At 33.7% G+C, this 15,182-nt stretch overlaps 1 protein-coding gene across 1 annotated transcript in view; it reads left to right on the plus strand.

Moving 5' to 3' along the window:
* Positions 1 to 15,182, plus strand: part of piezo2a (piezo-type mechanosensitive ion channel component 2a) — a 139,830-nt gene that overhangs the window by 73,570 nt on the left and 51,078 nt on the right. The window contains exons 9-19 of the mRNA XM_079409605.1: positions 555 to 686; positions 1,540 to 1,575; positions 1,654 to 1,771; positions 3,180 to 3,334; positions 4,053 to 4,283; positions 5,288 to 5,402; positions 5,867 to 6,060; positions 6,993 to 7,141; positions 7,229 to 7,402; positions 8,564 to 8,778; positions 14,694 to 14,854. Of these exons, the coding sequence (XP_079265731.1) occupies positions 555 to 686; positions 1,540 to 1,575; positions 1,654 to 1,771; positions 3,180 to 3,334; positions 4,053 to 4,283; positions 5,288 to 5,402; positions 5,867 to 6,060; positions 6,993 to 7,141; positions 7,229 to 7,402; positions 8,564 to 8,778; positions 14,694 to 14,854 (1,680 nt within the window). The remainder of the gene's footprint in view (positions 1 to 554; positions 687 to 1,539; positions 1,576 to 1,653; positions 1,772 to 3,179; positions 3,335 to 4,052; positions 4,284 to 5,287; positions 5,403 to 5,866; positions 6,061 to 6,992; positions 7,142 to 7,228; positions 7,403 to 8,563; positions 8,779 to 14,693; positions 14,855 to 15,182) is intronic.

The raw sequence follows: 15,182 nt of genomic DNA on the forward strand, positions 1-15,182 counted from the left end.
ACAGTCTCGTTTAGACAGTCTTCCTATGCATCTGATTACAAAAGTACAATAAGATTTGAACACCGAACATCTACATTTGATTGTGAAGTTGTTATACTCTGTGAGCCTCTGTGATTAAGTGTTAGTCCAATGCGATGATTTTAAATAGCATTTTCAGGAAAAAGAAACTCATCTCCAGAGCACAACATAAGGGTTTAAGATGATTTATTTATTTATTTATTTACTGAAACGACAGTCTTAAAAATAAAGCTGCTTAAAAGGTTCTTCACAGCGATGCCATTTTTGGTTCCACAAAGAACCGTTCAGTCAAAGAACCATCTCTTTCTTACCTTTTTATAATCTGAAGAACCTTCTTTCACCACAAAGAAGCTTTAGTGAAACCGAAAGGTTCTTCAGATGTTAAAGATTCTTTAAGGAACCATTTAGATGAGAAGGTTCTTCTGTGGCATCATGAAGCAGCTTTATTTCTAAGCGTGTAATAGCCAGATTATGCAGTATTAAACTCTAAGATGCTGAGTATAATGGGATGTATTTGTGATTGTGGTTCATCGCAGGTCAAAGAGAACGAGGGAGAGACTGAGGAACAAGAGGAACCCGAATCTCCTGAAAGCAATGTGGCCGTTTACACAGCGGAGAAGAAGAGGCAGCTGTGGCGAATGGCTCATTATCGCACAGATGAGAGACATGTAGGAGCCTGACTCTCTTCATCAGACACTCAACCATTTCCATAGCTCTATTTCACTCTTTAGTGATGCACCAACATTTCAGGAACCAAAAATATTTTCAGTTGTAATAAAAAATGTCACAGAACATCACATGTAACTCAGGAAAGACATTCAACATCCATAAACTCATTAGTCAGCTAGAAAAATAACTATTTTTGATAATATATGCACTATATTACATATTCATGACATTTTTTTTATTATTTAATGTCTTTTTGAATAAATATGTCATGGGAACAAGGTATTACAGCCACCGATTGGATGTTTATTTCAACAACTAATTGGAGTAGAAGCATAATTCTATAATAAAAGGCATAATGAAAAGTTTGAAAAACTGCCTTATGTGCAATTTAACTGTTTGTACAACTTGTTAATTATTGAATACATTTATTCATTAATTCATTATTAAATATGATTTTGGTATCTGTTTTTAGTGAAATTAAAATTAAAATTTCGATTGTATTAATACGTATATTATTATGCTATATATAATATATAGCGTAATAATATAAATATATATATATATATATATATATATATATATATATACTTTGAATTTTTTTTAAATAAGTGTTAAGAAGTCAGTTTCTGTTTTCTCGCCTGTGCATCCAGGATTTTTGCTGCATTGATTTTGGAATTTGTATTTCTGTGCATCACAATCACTCTTTTAGAATAATTTAGAATATTACAATTTTCCTCCATTTAAGCTTTAAAAATGATTGTGCAAACATGCACGTATCACTTATATATGTGTCTATGATTTGTTTTCAAGATGTGATCTGTAAATTAATAGTCGTACCGTTTGTATTTTCAGCTGCTCACCACACAAGATGGCTACAGCACACCTGAGGTCTGTGTTTCAGATCGACTGTCATTTATGAGCATCATAGATGAATACATGAGCCTGTCTGACTTTACTCTGTCCCAGGTCTTGATGGTAACATCAAACGGAGCCTCGTTGAACTTCACGTCTGTCTCGCATGAGAACGGGCCGAAGTCTGTGGAGCTCTACTCAACCCCTCATTACAGACCCGAGTCTGATCCGCGTAAGTCAGTCACTAAACTAACACTCTGAGTCCAAACGGGTCCAAAGAACTCTTATTTGCTGACTGACTTTTTAAAACAAAATCATTTTCCTCTGACACTCAAAGTAGATTCATTACCTTGCAAAAACTCAGTTTGTCAACTATTGCCTTGTTTATATATACCATATTAATACCATGGTACACACACACACACACACACACATATAGAGAGAGAGAGAGAATTTACATATTGGTATTTATAGATTAATACATTATATTGCTCTATTATATATATATATAGAGCAATATATATATAGCCTGATAAAAATGCTCATTTTAGAAGAAAATTTCAAACGACACTTAGAGGCTTTTGCATCGGAAGTCTTATATATATAATATATATATATATATATATATATATATATATATATATATATATATATATATATATATATATATATATATATATATATATATATATATATATATATAACAGTGTACAAACCAAAATATATTCAGACACCTTCAACATTTCTCACATTATCACAGTTTATTCGCTATAGAATAAATATAGCTCCGAGTTAAACTGCGTCAGAATAAATTAATCTTGATGATGTCAGATAACTTTGATAGAAAGGTATGTAATGAATTGTGTTGAATAGCTGTCCGCTGTTAAATTTAAGAACACTATTAGATAAAACCAATTACCAAGCTTCATTTAGTTCAGTCTGTGGTGTAAAACGATCGTATTAGCAATTAAAGAAAAACACTTCAGCAAAACATGATCAGGTCAAAGCGTCTGAATCATTTTTGCTCCCAAATGTTACTGGTAGTCCACTGCATGAAGAAGTGTGGGGTATAATATGACCCAGTTCACTTTATTTTGCTCTCCTCACTTATAGTGTCCTGCACCCACTAGTAAAAAATAAAAATGTTTGTTTTGACTGTATGTACATATATTCATGTGTATATATATATGAATATGTGGAGAGAGAATTATATAGTTATGGATTAATATATTATTTTCCTATATTACTAATTACTATGTCACTAATTATTAAATATTATACTGTTGCACAGTTTTGCTTCCAAAGTAAAGCTATCTGGTTTAAAAAAGTTTAGATAAATTCATTGAAATCAAGACATAAATACTGATTTAGATTTAGGTGCAAATCAATATGTAGTGAAATAGGATGTTTTTCCACCAAGTACTGTACATAGTCTCACACTATTCCCACAAACATCCCTATTTCCTAGATATTTCCCATACATTTCAGGAAGTTTGTTTTTTCAGTTCTTGGAAATGCAGTCTGAAGTTTCCAGATATAAACATCATGTAAAGCCTCCATTCATGTTCGAGGGCAAAGATGTTAGATGATTCACAGAATCTGACCCTGGCGTTTGCTTAAAATACATGCTTGTTTTTCAGAGAAAGTGGACTGCGGTGTTTACAAGATTGATTCGGTGTATGTTGAGCTTCCTGAGGTTCCTCAGCCGTTCACTGTCATCCGTGTGAACGCGGCGGTCAAGGCCTTCAGGTTCATCATGAAGCAGAGCTACATCTGCGCTCTCATCGCCATGATGGTGAGTCCTGCTTCACAGTCCTTCTTTCAGCAGCTGCTTCAGGGCTCGGTGATCGCAGTTTGTGCAAATGCCATTCATTTAAAGGGGTCATCAGATGCCCATTTTCCACAAGTTGATATGATTCTTTAGTGTCTTAATGAAAAGTCTATAACATACTTTGGTTAAAATTTCTCAACGGTAGTGTAAAACAACACCCTTTTACCCTGTCAAAATCAGCTCTGTGCTCAGTGATCCGTTTCGGTGCATGTCCCTTTAAATGCTAATGAGCTCTGCTGACCCCGCCCCTCTCTTCCATGGGGTGACGAGCCGTATTGTTTACTTTAGCCACATTTAGTCACGAAACTAGCTAACTAGCATAATATTAGGAAAAGTGGTTTGCAAAGATTCAATTTAAGGTTATTTGTATAGCGCTTTTCACGACACAAATCGTTGCAAAGCAGCTTTACAGAAAATGTTAAGTTTCTACATTATAATCAGGAGTAGGTTATTAGTGGTGACTATGGCAGAAATATACAGTAAGAATCTTGCAGTTAGTTACAAATAACACGTAATCAAACAGACGGTGAACACTATTAACTGCAATGATTATATGTTGAGTTTAAACATTGTGATTAAGCTAAATTTGGTAGTTGTATATGTTGTCCCAGGGTTAGCATCATCTGAGGTCTTCTGGGGGGTTCGGTCATCTCATTTGTTTTTCTCCTGACCATCTGTCCAGGCTTGGAGCATCACGTACGTGAGTTGGCTGACCTTCGTCTTCCTCATCTGGTCCTGTATTCTGTGGATGGTGAGGGACCGGAGGAAATACTCAATGATCACCTCTCCGTTCATGGTGTTTTATGGGAACTTGCTCATCATCCTGCAGTACATCTGGAGCTTTGAGTCGCTGCAGCCCGTTCCTGGACTCTTCCTGAAGAAAGATGTGCCTTTCCGGGAACTGGGCTCTAAAGTAAGACCACATTACGTGCTGTATTTATACGTGCCTACTAGAGCTGGTGTGGTAAATAATATCATATTGTGATAAAATGTATGTTGATAACAAAGATAAGCTCTGGACATTTTAAGTTGATGTGGATTAATCACACAACAAAATAAATAAATACTGCCAAATACTCACCAAACGGAAAGTTAATTTGAAAGACCTTCACGACAGCCCGTCAAAATAAAAGTCTGGTTTAACTTGAAGAAATTATGACAGACATATATGTCTGTTGTATACTGAAATATAATTCTAAAAAAACTACTAATAGTAGTAGTAATAATACTAATAATAATTATAATATTTTAATATAATATCATACAACCAAGATATTTGTTCATCCATGTTTTAATGTATACAGTGCTATCGTGCAGCATCTTATTTAACTAAATAAACAAATAAAAATGCAATGTTTTGTTGTAAATTAATTGTTATATTTTCAATTAATTACATTTTAAAATATTTATTTAAGTTTAATTTAATTGTTGATGATAAATTTGTATTAAATCATAAAATACAGAATCCCGAAAAAAATAAAACGGAAAACACAGAATGTAGGGAAAAATAAATATCCTTCCCCATTAATGCTACAAATAATAATAATAATAATATTAAGATAATATTTGTGGCCACATCACCCAGCCCTTGTGTCTATGTATTTATGTGTTTTAAAAAAAGATGTTTCCAGTTTAATGATCTGATTGGTTGAGCCACACTGTGTTCTGATTGGCTGTGATTGATTAGGACACGGTGTAATCCTTGTTTGAAGAGTTGTTTATTGTGATTATTGGTAATCGTACAGTTGATTATTTGTTGAACATTGGTGTATTTTAAGATATGTATTTTCTGCTGAAATCACTGAAATGCTCTGTTCTGTGCGGTACAGTGATTTTATCCTGAATAAGGGAGTTTTAGGCCCTGAACACGCACATATCCTCTTGTGAATGAATCACTGACTCGGTGTGTTTGTGCAGACTTTGTGCCTCCTCAGTTTCTGGCTGCTGGTGAGGCAGTTTCTGACTGAGAGGAGAGAGAAACAGACGGATGAAACGCAGCTGTCTGATGTCAAAGTGGAGGGACACACGATCGGTGAGAGAGAGACACTGTCAGTCCAACATTGAAAACTTACCAGAAGCCAAGTTTCCATTCAATTTTCCCCTTTTAAGAAGTTAAAATGCATAAAACTATTTTAGTAAAAAAGTGAAATGTGGTCTTTCCACCCAATTGGCATTTCACAGATAAAATAGTGTGCATTGTCACATAGCTTTTGGTGTATTGCAAAATAAATATTGAGCATTTCCATAATATTTTTGTTTATATTGCAAATATTTTATCTTTCGCATACCAGATTTCCTCAAATAGAGAGTAATGAATGACATTTGGCCAGCTTACTGCTTGACACATTTCACAAACTGTTTTATAGTAGGAAATATAATTTATTATATCTAAACATTATACATAATTTTTCATATATAATAAAATTTTCATATCACACCATAGGACACATTGATACGTCAACTACCCATATGTGTGTGTGTGTGTGTGTGTTATAGAGGGTCTGGAGGACGAGGCCGGGGGGCACAGAGAGATGATGGATGTGTTGGGCCGTACAGTCATGGCTATGCTCAACAAATACTGGATCTACATCTGTGGAGGAATGTTCTTCTTCGTTAGCTTTGAGGGACGCATCGTCATGTACAAGATCATTTACATGATGATGTTTCTCTTTTGCGTGGCACTTTATCAGGTTTGTGTTGTGCTCTGTAGCTCTGATGACAGCCTTTTGATATCAAATAGCACTTTATTACACATTAGACAGTAATTAATGGGGAGTTTGTTTGTCTGTGTGGTTTGTATGTCATCTTTTTTTGTGTTTTTGTAGTTTGTTTATTGTATTTTGTCTGTTTTTTGTTTTATCTGTCATTTGTTTGTTTATTGCCATTTGTTGTTTTAATTTGTTTGTTTACTGTATCTGTCATTTTTGTTTTTGTTTGTTTATTATTATCCATTTATTTATTTTATTTTATTTTTTAAAGATTGTTTCTGCCAGGCGATATAAAAGGAAATTCAGACATTTTTCTTGCAGTTCTAAAGAAAAAAATAATAACTGCAAGATATAAACTCAAAATTGATGCAGAATGAAGAATTGAGAGATATAAACTCACAATTCTGAGAAGACAACTATGAGAAAAAAGTCATAATTGTGAGATATGAACTTGCAAAAATTTGCATTGCAAAAAAAAAAGGCAGAATTTTTAAAGAGTTAAGATCAATCAAGAATATTTTCAGAAAACATATGATATACTGTAAACTCAGAATTACGAAGAAAAATGCGAAATAAATGCCTGAATTGTGAGATATAAACTTGCAATTGCAAGAAAAAAGTCTGAATTGTCAGATAAAAAGTTGCAATTACTTTCTACCTTTTTATTCTTATTTTGTGGAGAAGAAAAAAAACAGTCGTGAGATGCAAAGTCAGAATTCTGAGAAAAAAGTTAGAATCGTGGTATATAAACCTTTTTTATGAAGACTTTTTGTCTCTGAACTATGAGATATAAAGAAGCCTGAAATGTGAGATAAGAAGTAGCAATGTTCTTCTGTAGTTTTTCACAGATTCATCTGCTATTGTGTTAGATATGTTTATACGGTCAGTCAATGTGTCGTCCGGCTCTGTTTCAGTTGCACTATGAGAGGTGGCGCTGGATGCTGAAGTATTTCTGGATGTCAGTGGTGGTTTACACCATGCTGGTGCTCATTCTGGTCTACACCTTCCAGTTTGAGTCCTCCATTAACGTGTGGTCCAACATGACAGGCATGAGCAGAGAGAAGTATGCTTTTAAGACGTCTTCTGGCTTATTTGCGTGAGCAGTGTCGCAGGTGTTGTGGTGTGATAGGTGAGCTCCTCTTCTGTGCAGGCTGGAAGATCTCGGTCTGGAGAAGTTCTCGGTTCCAGCTCTGTTCACGCGGATCTTCATTCCCACCTCGTTCCTGCTGGTCTGCATCCTGCATCTGCACTATTTCCACGAGCGCTTCCTAGAGCTCACTGACATCAAATCTGTGGCCGACAAACAGAAGAGCACTATCTCCAGGTACAGTGGTTACTGAAAGCACAAAATGAAAGTATTCACCATCTTTTAGGGTCTCTATGAGCTTTGCATGTCTGGCCGCTGCAGTAGTTTGTATGTAGGCTTTTTCAAGTCTAGCCATAAACTGGACTGAGCTCTGGACTCTGAAATGAACAGTGTTGTTTTAAAGGCATTCCTTAATAATAATAATCCTACCACCACCATACTTCACAGCGGCCATTGTGTGTTTATGATCATGTGCGTGTCATCTGATGGCCAAAAGGCTCAGTTATGATCCCATTCTTCAATAATAATAATAATAATAATAGTTATTCGTTTTTAATAGCTGTTATTAATATGTTGTTGTTGTTATTATTAATGGTAATATAACCATAACAAGGTGCATAATACAAGTGCATCTTTTTAAGGTTTCTTTTTGTTTGCATTATTAAATGAGCTCATTTATTTTTAACATATCTTTAACGATACAGATGCATCATTTTCATATTGTGGAGCGTATTTTAGTTATTTTAGTACTATTTATCTGCTACTAAAATATGTATTAATATTTTGAATTAGTTTTTGTTGTGCTTTTTTGTCAGTTTTCATATTTTTAAATTTTTTTCTTTATATTTTTGTCATTTTATTTAACTTTCTTTATATATATATATTTTACTTAAAATTTGAGAAATGCAAGTATTTTAACTTCAAATAATTTCATTTTATTTAGTTGCCAAAGCATCATTTTTAAATTTGTTTTAAAGGTTTTTTTTTTCTTCTTAAGTTAAATGTATTATTATTATTATTGTTGTTATTATTGATGTTGTTGTTAATGGTGATATAATAAAATATTATATAAATATTATAATAATTGTAACAAAATAATGATAATACACTTTATTTATTCTGCATTTCCTAATTATTATAGATCAGTTTGTAGCAATCTGTTTTTAGTTTTTTTCTTTTTCTTTTGATCAATAAAAAAATGAAGCATGATATTCAATGTTGTAAAACCAGAAAACATGAGAAGTCAGAGGGATGTTAAAATATTGATTTTTAACATCAGCACTGGTTATGTTTAATACTTTTGATTTTTCCACTCAGCATTTTGTTTGTTATTGGGTAAAAATGAATGTGAATCCGTGAACTGTCTCATCATGAGTGTGATTTGTCCTTCATCGTCAGGCTTGTTCATCTGGATGGCAGTCTGGTGGATATTTCCATGGTCAAACCTTCGTTCAACTCCATAAACGAGGAGGAGATTGAGGAGAGAGTAGACCTGGAGAAAGAGGAAGATGATGTTAAACAGTGGGAGGAAGAGAAGATCTCTGAGCCACACTTCATGTCTGAAAGCTTCAGCTGCTCGATGACAGCAGATCCTGAGCCGGAGCAGGGGTCAGGTAGATTGGATGTGGATGCACTGGAAAAAAGTCAAATGTCATTTATTTAAAGTACATTTTTATATTGATCTAATCAAAAATCATGCTTTAAACCTGTTTTGTTCAGTTTTTCAAAAAGCAAATAATACTCCCCATAAAATAATAATTAAAAGAAACTGTTTTGTTTACACACTATTTACTTAGTATAGGATGTTTAAAAGCTTTACTGTGGAAAGGATTGTGGGTTTTATTCATTCATTTCTTTTAGTACACAACAAAAAATATGATGCATTATATATATATATATTGCAATAAACATTAAAGGTCTTTCAAAGTTGACTTTGTTTATAGCGAGCAGACTAAATTAAACATTTACTGACAAAATCTCTTTAGTTTTATCTTAAGTGAAAATTCTACTTTCATATTATTGCTAATTTAACTTTAATTCATGGTGAAAGTAATTTATAAAAAGCCAAATATTGTTATATTAACCTAAATTAAGCATTTTGGCTTATGTCTAAAGAAAATATATTAGCTATATAATAAATAATCTTTTTACTTTGATTAATATTAAAAAAATTTTTAAGGTTTTTAATTTATCAAAACCATAAATATAATTTAAAAGAAAACTAATAAATTTGGCTGTAATAAAATAGAGTATTTCTATTATTATTATTGCTAATTTTCCTTTTGCAAAAAGCCAACAATTGTTATATTGACACTGACAAGTAACATTTTTGGCTTATGTCTAAAGAAAATGTGTTGTCTTTTAGTATAATAAATACTCTCTTTACTTTGTATGAATCTTTCTGTCTTTAGGTAAATAATTAATATTAAATCAAATATAATTTGAGAAAATTTGGTTTCATCAAACAGAATTGCAATGTGTCATATTTAATCTCTGCTAAGATGTAAACTAAGACGGAAGTTTGCAATACATTTAAAATAAGAAAATAAACACCATTTTGTACCTATTGATGTTCATTGAAGTGTAATGCAATAAAACTGGATCATATCCTCGCAGATGGTATCGTCTGAATTAGAAGTGCCATTTAAGCATACGAAATTAAATTACAAGACCAAATCATATTTTATATCCTGGCTTGAATGAAACACTATAAAAATCTGAATTCATATTGGAGCGATAGAACTGGAAGAGGCTTTTACCTTTTACTGGCTCGATGGAGCCGGACGAGGCCAGCAGAGCAAACAGACCAGAATAAAAACGTCTAGACTTGTTTAATGTGTAAACACTTTTACAGTCAGCCGATATGGTGTCTGTCACACTGTTAAAGTCTGCAATGCTGCTTATGACTGGACTGAATGAAAATTGAATACTTTAAACGTTGCAAAGTCAGGAATTTGATTTCCAAGTGTTTCTCTCTACATACAAAAGCCATGAGATTTGAGAGTCAGTAAGGTTTTTTAAATGTATTTATATAGCTCACTTAATGCAACCACCGTTGCCCAAAGTGCTTCACAATCACTAACAACAAACGCTTAAACAACATAAAAGCAGAAAAAAAAAGATTTAAATTTCGGTAGTGTCTTTACTGACCTCACAGGAAGAAGGAGATCATTCTAAAGTTTGGGTCCGACACAAGAACAGGCTCTGTTACCCTTTTGTTTGTACTTAGTTCCTACTACACAAAGAAGATTTTGATTTTCAGATCTCAAAGATCTTGAAGGATTGTAAAATGCCAACACACTCGAGAGATAGGAAGGGGCAACATTATAGTGCCTTGAAAACAAGTAATAAGATCTTATAGCTAATTCTGTATCGAACCGACATCCATTTCAGCTATTTTAAAAGTGGTGTAACGGACTCAAATTTCTTGGCTGACTTGAGCATCCTGGCAGCAGCATTCTGTACTTTTTGAAGACATGCCAATGCTCTATTATCAATTCCAAAATAAAACGAATTAAAGTAATCCATTTGTGAGAAAACCATCGCAGTGATTGCTTTCTTAAAATCAGCAGTTTACAAAAAATTTTTAGTTTTGGCTAAAAGATGACGATAAAAAAAACTTGACCTTACGACCGAATTTATTTGTTTATCTCTTTTTAAGTCTGAGTCCAGAACAAACCCTACATTTTTTTTTACACTAGTTGTAATTAAACCAGACAGGGGAGTAGATTTTAAGCATTGAGTCACTTCCTGATTTCTAGGGCAAAGCACAATGACCTCGGTTTTATCATAATTTAATTTTAAAAAGTTTGCAGCCATCTAGGCTTTGATGTCCTGGAGACAGACCAATAAATTATCGATAATGTTTATGTTCGACTGTCTCACTGGAAGGTAAATCTGAGTGTCGTCCGCACAACAGTGGAATTTACATTATATTTACGAAAAATGGATCCTAAAAGTAACATATAAAGGGAAAATTATATTGGTGCAAGAATCGAACCCTGAGGTACCCCCCAAGGAAGAGGCAAACTAGATGAATTTTCTTTCACTGTGCAGACAGAGAAAGATCTGCCAGTGAGATATGATTTAAACCACTTAAGCACATTTCCCTTAAGACCAACCCGGTGTTCCAGGCGGTCAATCGGTATATTATGATCCACCATAATGAACGCCACGCTGAAGTAGAGTAGAATCAGAATGGTATTTTCACCACTGTCCAGAGCCAAAAAATGTCTTTCAGTACTTTCGCCAATCAGGGCCGGCGCAAGCTCAACTGCCGCTCTAGGCAAAACACTGCCGTGCTGCCCCCACTTACACTCATAATTAAACACGATTTTTAAGATGCATGCGAAAGACTGGAGATTTTGTTTATTGAAACAACTCCATTAAAATAAAAGTAAACATGGGCATGTAAATCTGATTATTATATTTTTTTCATAGCAACGTAAATTTTTTTTTAAATAAAATAAAAATAAACCGCTAGTAGCTGCACAGGCCAAGTGGCCATCAGAAAATTTGAGAGAATTCCCGGTGGGCCGCTTGACATAAATGCTGTTCAGGTTGTGGAAAACACAAGTCTCTGTACTTCATTTTCAATAAGAGGCACCTGTCCAAGCCGTGCTCGAAGGCTACAGCCGATCCCGTCGCTGGTGTGCACAGCTATTCGTAGTGTTATAACTATGATAAAGGATAAATAGGCTAAAAAATAAAGAATTTTGGATGTAGGCTACGTATTTAATAGATGACACTAGCCTACACTTGACCACCTGTGTCTCCCCCGCTTTCTCTCTCACACACACACACAGACACACATAGGCATAAAGTAAGCTACTGCTACACAGCATAGCCTACCTTTCAGAAGCGTGTGACTCGCTTTAAAAGTCATCGGCAGCAAGTCTTCCATGTCCAGATAGTTTTATTTGTTTTGATGATATTTGTGACCCTGGACCACAAAACTTAAGTCTTAAGTGTCAATTTTTCAAAATTGACTTTCATACATCATCATCAGCTGAATAAATAACCTTTCCATTGATGTATGGTTTGTTAGGATCGGCCAAGATTTGTCTGAGATACAACTATTAGAAAATCTGGAATCTGAGGGTGCAAAAAAATCTAAATATTGAGAAAATCACCTTTAAAGTTGTTCAAATGAAGTTCTTAGCAATGCATATTACTTAACAAAAATGAAGTTTTGATATATTTACAGTAAGAAATTTCCTAATGATTTTTGGCATAAAAGAAAAATCGATAATGTTGACCCATACAATGTATTTTTGGCTATTGCTACAAATATACCCGTGCTACTTAAGACTGGTTTTGTGGTCCAGGGTCACGTTTATAGATGTACACGAGGGTGTTTTTCATGTATAGTAGGCTATGATGCCGCTCAGGTGGGGGGTGGCACAGGAGCGGCATTTCTATGAAGCAAAGCTAATTTACCGTGTGTTCACCGGACATGAGCGGCGTGACAAAATAACTACTATAGAACTTATTATAATCAGTGATGCTGTCTACACTGGGGCGTGACACGACAAATCTCCGACACTGCTGCCTTGTTCTATTTATGACGTACTGACACGAAGTTGAAATGATTTGCAATGATCGCTTTGTTGCGTCCAGTGTAGACAGAATTTAGATGTTGCGGTGCGACACAACAATTGTCGTGTCTGGTGTAGACACGGTGTTAGAATAACCAGGGTGATAACCTGTTGATATGAGTACAATCATTCCAAACTAATGCCCAAAAGATAAAATTAAATCTCTGACCTTTTTGCCGCCCTGACTGTGCTGCCGCCTATATGCACGCGCCAGCCCTTTCACCAATACCGTCTCAGTACTATGAAAGGCTTAAAACCTGATTGAAAAACCTCAGCAACAGAGTTAGAAGTCAAGAGGGCCTGGAATTGTTTAAAAAACACTTTTTCTAAAACCTTAGATAAAAGAAGGCAAATTTGAGATAGGCCTGAAATTGTTTGGCTTATATTATTTTTAACAGTACAGGTTGTATAGCTTCTTGTTAGCCTTATTTAGTGAGTTTCACACTGTGTTTTCTGTGATCTGTATGCACCAGAGAACAGCTGCGTGTCAAACTTTGCTTTTCTAAACTGTGGTTAACTTCACTGCTTGTGCTTTATGTATTTCATAAACATGTCCGGAACATGTCACTGTGATTCATCTGTGGGTGTCTGTGTTTTATGACTGTTTTGAGATTTGAGATATTTTACCCATTATTGGCTGTTTCAGCGTTGTAATGTTGACAAACGACTCTGTAAGTGTTGCTCTGCTCAGGGTCATTATTTTACTGTCCTGGAATCAGCTGCTCGCATTCCCAAAATCCTGATGTTTTCTGCACATGTGCTGCTGTGACTCACTGATCCTGTGTGTTACTGTCAGACATTATAGACCAGTGTTACTTTAATGCTGTTTCAATACTGTTATAATATTTATTAATATTTACAATTAGTTTTTATTTTTATGTTTTCAATTTTATTTGTGTAATTTTAGTCATTTTTGTGAAGTTTTTATATTCTATTCAGCTTTATTATTTAATTTATTATTTATTTTTATTAATTTTTTTTATATTTTAGTATTTAACTTAAACTTTTTTTTTATTTCAATTGGTTGCCAAGGCAACATTTCTAATTTCATTAACAATATAGATGCATATTTTTCAGGTTGCAGAGATTATTTTGTCCATATTATGAAGTTATTTTAGTATTATTTCTATACTATAATAATATTTATTAATATTTTGAATTATCTTTTTTATATTTTCAGTTTTTTGTTTTATTTTAGTTTGTTTTAGTCATTATAGTCAATTTTGTGAAGTTGTTATATTCTATTCAGCTTTATTATTTTTTATTCCATTTTCATTTTTAGTCATTTTTAGTATTCAGCCGAAACTTATTTTATTTCAATTTCAAGTTTTAACAAATTTTTTACAATATAGGTGCATCATTTTCAGGTTGTGGAGCTTAATTTTGTTTGCATTATTAAGTTATTTTTGTATAATTTCTATACTATTATATTATTTCTTAATATTTTGAATTAGTTTTTATTTTTATATTTTCAGTTTTGATTTTAATTTTCAAATACTTTTTTCATCTAATATTTTAGTTCAGTTTATCTTAGTTCATTTCAGTTAACAAAAGTAATAAAAATAGTTTTAGATAGCACTTTTGGATCTTTACCTGATAATCAGTCATTCCTGAACACTTTCAGTTTCATAGACAGTATTAGCCTAAACCAGGATTAGGCCATAGCTCAATTAGGACATTTAAGTCATTTTTATAAACATGCTTAGAAAAAACATTACGGGTGTGCATCTAAAGACAAAACGAAGCCACTGACATGTTTTAAGATCAGTCAGTCCAAGTGTCTTTCAGTTGAAACAGCTCAGACTTACATCTTAGTCTAGGACAAGGCTTAAACCAGGGGCTAATGTCAATTGAAAAAAACTCTCAAAACTAATTTTCTTGGTACATTCTGTTGTTTTTGTAAGTGATGCATGTGTTTTTCTCCTGTGAAGAGCTGAAGAGTAAGTGGCATCTGGTGGTGGAGCGTCTGACGGTGCTGTTCCTGAAGTTCCTGGAGTACGTGCAGAAGCTGCAGCTCTTCATCTGGTGGCTGCTGGAGCTTCACATCATCAAGATCGTCTCGTCCTACATCATCTGGGTCTCAGTCAAAGAGGTGAGGAACAATCACAGCTTAAGTGGCCCAGCATACAAGTGTTCGGGATCTCTTTTGGACAATCCAGCAAAGTAGTAGCTGGTCTGTAGCTAAACTAAAACCAAGGCTATTAAAAACATTTTCATTACATGAAATAAAATAATATTAATTGAAATAAAACATAATTAAAAAAAATTTAAACTTACTTTATTTCAGCTAGTTTTCAAGGCGACATTTCTCATTTCCATTTAGTTTAATGTATTAAAATAACTAAAACTAAAACTGAAATAAAATTATTAACACCATATAAAGACACACACACACACATATATACACATATATATATATA

The sequence above is a fragment of the Barbus barbus genome (assembly GCF_936440315.1).
Source record: "Barbus barbus genome assembly, chromosome: 46".
In the NCBI taxonomy this organism is placed as follows: domain Eukaryota; kingdom Metazoa; phylum Chordata; class Actinopteri; order Cypriniformes; family Cyprinidae; genus Barbus; species Barbus barbus.